This window comes from Boleophthalmus pectinirostris, unplaced genomic scaffold (assembly GCF_026225935.1).
Source record: "Boleophthalmus pectinirostris isolate CB_2022bp ecotype Guang Dong unplaced genomic scaffold, ASM2622593v1 HiC_scaffold_7, whole genome shotgun sequence".
NCBI classification, from domain to species: Eukaryota; Metazoa; Chordata; class Actinopteri; order Gobiiformes; family Gobiidae; genus Boleophthalmus; species Boleophthalmus pectinirostris.
Genome location: NW_026571473.1, coordinates 13062450 through 13069959, shown reverse-complemented (window position 1 = coordinate 13069959; position 7510 = coordinate 13062450). Strand labels below are relative to the sequence as shown.

At 41.2% G+C, this 7510-nt stretch overlaps 2 protein-coding genes across 2 annotated transcripts in view; one reads left to right on the top strand and one right to left on the bottom strand.

The window, feature by feature from the left end:
* Nucleotides 1-230: 230 nt before the first annotated feature.
* Nucleotides 231-7510, top strand: part of exoc2 (exocyst complex component 2) — a 95058-nt gene continuing 87778 nt past the window's right edge. Inside the window, 2 exon segments of the mRNA XM_020938083.2 lie at nt 231-363; nt 1447-1528. The gene's annotated coding sequence lies outside the window, so the exon portion shown is untranslated.
* foxf2b (forkhead box F2b) lies at nt 2566-6235 on the bottom strand. Its single transcript, XM_020938122.2, has 2 exons — nt 5111-6235; nt 2566-3126 (listed from the first exon to the last, which is right to left on the bottom strand). The coding sequence occupies exons 1-2, from the start codon at nt 6048-6050 to the stop codon at nt 2954-2956; spliced, it is 1113 nt and encodes a 370-aa protein (XP_020793781.1). The 5' UTR covers nt 6051-6235; the 3' UTR covers nt 2566-2953.

Below are 7510 nucleotides of genomic sequence, written 5' to 3'. Positions count from 1 at the left end.
AATGAGACTACATTAAAATGTTTTGGGGCAGTATTTTGATTTCTACATAGCCACTATATAAAAATGTGTTCAGCGACTTTGAATTAGCAACTGAGAATCATACAATAATAGTGTAGGTATAATTATCATAGCTGCTTAAAATGTGGCCCTTAGGAAGGACTCATACCAACCCCAGCCACAAGAGGTCACAAGCCCGGGGAATGTGTCAAAAAGGAAAGACACCACGGTGTGCGTAATTGTAACAGGATATACTCGTATATAATAGCATACAAAAGTATAACCTAAATGTGTGTTTTTCAAGCGGTGATTCCAGATAGCCCCCGAGAGAAACTCAGCAAATGAATCTTTCTAGAGACTTTTAAGGTAAACGTTAAGCTACAGGCAATAGAGCCTAAAATCTCTTAAGTGTATTTAAAGACGCACTGCGCAACTTTTCTGATGGAGGTTCTGCCGCCTGCTTTTATGAAACCAAAATCTATAGCCTATCCTTTCAGCAAGCAGGTGACGCCATCCAGGTTACGGGTCAGATCTGTGGAGCAGCGAATGCAAGATAGAACAGTATAATATCTTACTTTATTACATTCTAGGCAACACTTCAACATTTCCGTCCTTAACCCCTCTTCCAAAAAAGTGATCCTATACATGCACAGTGCACTTTTGATCCCCCGAAATCAATCACCAAGTTTGCCTTTTGTGCTGTTAACAGCATTTTAGCCGCTCTGTTGTTGACTTGGACAATTATTTCCACTCTCAACCTGTGTCAATGCTAAATTGCGTGTTTACATTGTGCGACACTAGAGGGCGACGTTGCCCTGCTTTTCACTCTTCCACGTCGCTGAGCAGAGCAGCTGAAGTTGAGTGTCTCTACTTGGATGGATGCAATCAGAACGAGTACCTTTGAGTTTTGTCCAACGACATTTTTCTTCTTGACGTGTGGTCGTTTCTCTCCACTCTGTGTATCAAATGTGCCTTCCATATGCAATTTGCATGAACCCAAAAGTGATCAAAGCTTTAGCGAGAGGCCACTTCAGTGAGACCAGGATGATCTCTTCAAAATGATTTTACACATAAATTAGGGTTACCATTGTTTATGAATATGAAGTACAAAGGGTTTTCTATTTAGTTCTGGTTGGCTTTTTGTGGGTCACTGGCCTGTAAAATTGTCTAATCATGTAAGAAGAGCTATTCATGAGGTTAACTTTGGGCAAAGAAAGAGATCTCACAAGTGGCATGTCATAGAGAGTTTTGGTGCTTTGTATTTTCCCGTGTTCCAATGTGTGGGGATGATGCATCTTATTGGAAAGCCTTTTATTTAGACCATTTGAAACATTAACCCAAACACATGGAGTGAGCCCAGTCTGCTTTGTCTAAGTGTGTGTGACGTGGATATCGCAGTCTCCCTGATGTCTTAAAATATACTCCCTGAAGCTTGACTCTTGTTTATAGGTCGTGTCTACTGATGTAACCTAGATGTCCACGCACATAGGCTGGACTGGAAGACCCTGCATGCTGTAATGTCTGTACTGAGGTAAGGGCCATTTTGGATGCAGTGTTTACTGTATTTAATTCAGAAACCACAACACACAAAATCACTTGAACAAAATACTTCTGGCTCTTTATAATGAAACAGACATTTTAACATCTATTTAAAATTTTATGAAACGTTTCACTAATAGCCTGTTTGGTGGGAAGTTAATGATGTATAAATGATAAAAGTAATAACATATCTCCCTGATTGATAGATCAGAATCAGAATAAAGCATGGACCCCCTAAAAGGATTTTTGTACTTAAAATATTGTTTGTAGAACACACCCTGTAACCATACGGCATCCTCTTCTGAACTGAAGAAGCAGCTTAGATGAGCTGCAAAACGTATTTGAAAAACCTTTGTCTAGTTGACAGAATTGAATTTCTCCTTTGCCTTACAGCACCGTGTGAGGATTAAATCTTGATTGTTTTCATATTGAAATCATGGGTGTGTGAATCATTCTGTGATATGTGATTTGATCTTGTTTTTAAGGTTCTCAGTTTGATTCAGAATTATTGTTGTTTTTTTAAACAAAAATAGTTGAATGTGATGTTGTGGAATTTAACAAGTAATTAACATGAAAACAATATATAAACAAAAGAAAAAAAAAACTAAATTATTTTATTAAAATTTCCTCTAATTTGTGTGGCTAAAAGCAGTGCGGTAAGAATGAATGTAAATACATGTTTGCAAACCAATTCTTGTTTTGGTAAAAGATGTGTTCAGCAGACATTTTCATAAATAGAACATTTTTGTATTTGTAAATACTGGAAAGCTAATTTGAGATTCTTTGGGACATTTTTGATTTGAGTTTTTTCTGCCTCCTAGGTCCTATACACACAACTGATATGATAAAATAAAATAAAAAGAAATCTAACACATGGCGCCAAGCTTTTCTCTGTTCCTCAGATGATGAGCGTATTGACAGGCCTACTGTTCATGTTTTGACTGTTATTTAAGGTAGGCTATAAACTATTGTCTCTTAGTGTGAACGTGCAAATAAACGAAAAAAACAGGACCTAAAAATATTGTCGGTTTTTATTGAAACCGTTTACAGGGCAAAAGTTGCCAAATGGTTATACAATAAGTGCAAGGTTTGATGCCGTTCACGTTTAAAGCTTCGCGTGTGTTACTATACAGAAATAAACATCAATACAGATATTATAATTGTTACAAAAGCAAACACAATAAGTGTCTTTAAGGCATTTTGGGAAAAGGCAAAGTGGTTTCTGAAAGGCCCCGGGAGTTTCTTCATTGATTCACTTTTTTTTTCGGTGCATATTCGGGTAAAGAAGTGTTCTGGCGCAAAGGCACGCTTGGATGTCCTTCATAAACATGCCTGGTAAAGGCCAGGAGTGTGTCCTCAGGTCACAGTCACACTGTGTCTCGTGGATATTTGTCTTCAAGTCCAACAAAGCGCGCGCTCACATGACGCAAGGTTTGACGTCCTGACACACGCTCTGGGGATGGTGGTGGTGATGGTGGTGGTAGTATGAGCTTGATGCCGATGGATGAAAAGAGGAGATGCCGTTAAAGTTCAACACAAAGTCCTTCCTGTCGCACACAGAGGAGTGGCTCTGGTAACGAGGGATGCCCACTGCAACAAACCAGAAGACTGCGTTAGATATTAACCACTGACTGGACACTAGGCTGGACTGCTTTTGGACCGTAACTCATTTTATTCAAGAGTAATTTTAGGTACACAAGCGTAATTCGTTATATGGTGAATACATCGGTTAATTATCAAGTAAATGTATTGGGTCTTATAAAAGCAAATAAAGAGGTCATGCAACGCCGTGCATTGCTCCCCAGTTATTTCGTACATGGAATTATAGCCTGTAGTATATTTGTAGTATATTTGTAGTATATTTGTAGTATGTTAAGTACATCATCTCTTGATGCAGAAGTTGAATGTAAAATATTTATTTTATAACATATTTTACGCACATTTTTTTCACATGAACCAGGCTACTTTTACAAAACAGAGATTTCCATTAATGTATCAAATTTATCATTATCATTGTTGAGGTGACGCAGTGAGTTAGTGCGTGACCCAAGCGTAACATTAGAACTAACATAACAATTAAATATATATATATATATATATATATATATTATATAATTTATATATATATATATATATATATATATATATATATATATATATATATATATATATATATATATATATATATATATATATATATATATATATATATATATATATATATATATATATATATATAATGTATAAAATTAGTTCATTGCACAAATTTGGAAAATAGAGGTTATTGTTGTTACATAAGAATAGTCGTAGCTGTCTATTTTGGTCTATTTTGTAATCATTGTTTCGTGCCAGTAGATCCCCAGCCGTACCTGTAAGCATAACCATGTCTGAAAGACTTGTCTGTATAAGCCTATACCTAAACTTGAGAAGCAGTGATACTGCTCATACGGGCTCCAGATGTGCTTTTCAGGATGAAGACAGCTTTTATCCTCTGTGCCCTGCGTCTTTCTCACACAGGACACAGGAGCCACACTCACTGACACAGACTATCTGACTGTGCTGGTGAGGGCCTGAACTGTCCACATACACATCCATGCAGTGAGAGTAGAACGCTACGTTAAGTTTAACAAGGCGCGCTCTCTGATGGATACACAGCGGTTAGGGCTCGCGCCGGTGTGGTCCGACCTGCACAGCCTTTGTTTAGTTAACCTTCGGGACCTTTCCAGGGATCCAGCATGCTTTACTCGCCCCGGAGAAATCCCCTGACTTCACTAAATCCCCGCTTTGTTGTCTTTAGTTAAATGGACGTTTTAGAGAGAAGCCTCGTCTACATGAAGTGCTCAGCGTTATGATCAGTTAATTAAGCACGGTGTATCTGTACACTTGGATTGGCGTGTTTAGTAATATGCACATTGGGACTCGGTTACCAATATCTTACGCTTTAATTCAAATAAAGTTGGCCTACAAATACACATAGATTTATATAAAATTGATCCTATTAATTTAGACCTAGCCTACCATTTTTTTCATCCCATCACTGATAATATGTGACTTGCCGATAAATAGAGCAAGTAGTGCAGGTAATTTATAATATTTAAAATATGCTACATATATGCGCTTACTTCGTAACCTACATTTTGCTTACTTTATATATATATATATATATATATATATATATATATATATATATATATATATATATATATATATATATATATATATATATATATATATATAAAACGTCCTACGTCTCCTATTTATATAGGCCTACAGCCTCCCTAAACTGTCGCAATTTATTTACTTATTTATTTTTTATTCATTTAAACTCTGTTCTAATTGTCTGCTAAGAATAATGAGAAGAATACATTTGCATGTTGATCTAAAACTGAATTAGAATGACAGATCATTCAATGGTCACCTATAATATGTTGTAAACTCTACTACATTTTTATTTATTTCCTCCATGACTAAACATAACTTTGCGTAGTAATATTGTTATTAGTTTTATTTATTATATGAAATAAATATTGCTAACAGAGAGTATTTTATTGTGCTTCGTGTGGCCGTGTGGTACCTGAGATATCGCTGTGGCTGTCCCGGTTCTGATGCAGGTAGCTCTGCTCCAGAGAATAGGGTGACATCCCTGAGTGCAGTGCTGTGGATGCTGGGCTGCTGGACGCCAATGGCTGTTGCTTGATATACGGAGAGCCGCTGGCTGACGCCCAATGTGCAGAGGAGCTTGTGTATGGTGAGTGCCCATCAAGTGCGCTGGCCATTGCCGGGGAGGACGGTACCGGGCTACTGCTGCTGTCCGCGCCGTAGTCACCACTGGGCGGCACTGGACAACTGGCCATGTACGTGGACCCGGGGCTGGGTGACATGTGGGCCACGTGGTGGTCGTATCCACTGCTCATTGAGCTGTTCATCATATCCAGGCCGTAACTGTTACTGGGGCACAGGCTGGACTGCGGCTGGAAGTCAAAACTCTGCGGCAGAATTGATGTCCCGAACCCTATGCCATTCATCATGCGGTACATGGGCTTGAGAGCCTGGCACTTCCTCCTGAACCCCCGCGGTCTGCGCCGAAACGAGCCCTCCTCAAACATGAATTCACTGCCTGGATCGATGGTCCAGTAGTGGCCCTTACCTGGACGGCCTAGGCCTTTGGGCAGTTTGATAAAACACTCGTTCAGAGATAAGTTGTGGCGCACGGAATTTTTCCAGCCCTGGTAAGAGCCGCGGAAAAAGGGGAACCGAGCCTGCAGGAACTGATATATCTCACTGAGAGTTAGCCGTTTGCTCGGAGAGCTTTGGATTGCCATGACGATGAGCGCAATGTAGGAGTAAGGGGGTTTTTCCGGCCGCCGCAGCCCTGAGCTGGACTTTTTCCCCTTAACCACGGAGGAGCTCTCTGATGCGGCTTGTGGACTCAGCATGGCGGGGTGCAACACTCCCGTAGACGGGCTCGAGCGATGAGGAGGATCCAGCTGCTGTTGAGGGGTCTCTGTGGTCATGACAGCGCTGACGCACTAAGGCGTAATACACAAAAAAGAGGGGGAAACAAAAATAATAGATTTCTGGATGGTAAGAAATTGGTGAAAGAGACGTGGATCGAGAGTCCTGTATCCTTCTTGTTGAGTCCAGTCTGCACAGAGAGTGATGCACCGCCAGTGGTCCTCACAGTCCCAGCGCAAAATGGAGTGAAATCTGTCTCCAGTTACGCACGACTCCTCCGTTACGCACAGCTCTGTGTTGACGCACAGCGGCTACGCTCTGACACAGAGGAAGAGGAAGGGAGCAAAGGGGGAGTGGGTTATCCACTGGAGACTCAGGACTTCAGCTGGACTCCCAGATGTCACTGCAGCACCATCTCATAATAATAACTCGAGTGAATGGAGTGGTCCATTCAGTTGTCGCCTCAAAGCAAGCTGGTATGATTTCACTTAAATCGTCCACAATCAGTGAATCACCTCTTAGCCCCACTCCTGTCTCTACCCTGTTCATTTGTGAACAATAGGGACTAATATATTCTATAGCCCAGAAGTGGCACAATGATATTGTGGATACTGTGTTTTACATCATGCGAATAGATTTGGATTATCATTATAAACAATACAAATACAAATATATCCCCATGTTGCATGCAGGAACCTCCTTATAGGCCTGTAGGTCTAATCGCAGGCATTGTTAACAGTGAAAATCTTTGTAATTTCTCACCATTCCTAACTTCCCATCAGCTCTGAAACCCCCTGGTTTCTCTCCTCCTTCAACATCCCACCCCCTTCTTCACCCTTCTCTCGCTCCAAGTTCGGACTACACGCAATTAGGCCATCGATCACAGCTCCCCCAGACATCCAAATCAACAGTGCCACACGCCAGCACGGAGCTAAAAAATGAGCTCCTCAGTCACACGTTAGGCAATGGGACATTTAAGTTCAACACTAAACAGAAAGGATTTGAACTTCAAATGGAACTGGCTCCTAAAAGCAGGAGAAATTTTCAGCGAGAATTAAAAAAAAACAAAAAACTCTCGTGATTTCCTCCCCAAGAGAGTAACACAAACAAACTGTCCAGGGAATGGGGGTCTTTTCTTTTAGAGAGGGATTGTGAGGTGCTGCCTCATCTTGGACCGCGGTGGTCTTTACCGTGCGTGCGTAAAGGGGGGTTAGCGCTCATTGCACTGAGTAAATGACTTTGACATGAGTGGAAGCAGGCTTTTTCCATCAAGCCCGGCCCTGGATACCACACACAGCGCGCCAGTGTCAGCTTACCGCCCCGGGCCACGAGGCGTCCCATGGGCCCCAGCGTTCATTAGAGAGAGAAAAGCGAAATTAGGCGAGCGGGCGTCGACAGTTTCCTCCCCCTATGGAGACATCACACACACATTTGTCCGACATGATGGAGTTCAAGATCCCATAAAGGTAATATCAACATCCTGCGAGCGCGACGACCAGAGGACCAGAGGGAGATCTGA

Coding starts and splice junctions, on each gene's coding strand:
- foxf2b (XM_020938122.2), bottom strand. CDS start 6,050: ATGACCACAGAGACCCCTCAACAGCAGCTGGATCCTCCTCATCGCTCG. Junction 3,127..5,110: donor CAGCCACAGCGATATCTCAG/GTACCACACGGC, acceptor GGTTTGTTGCAG/TGGGCATCCCTCGTTACCAG.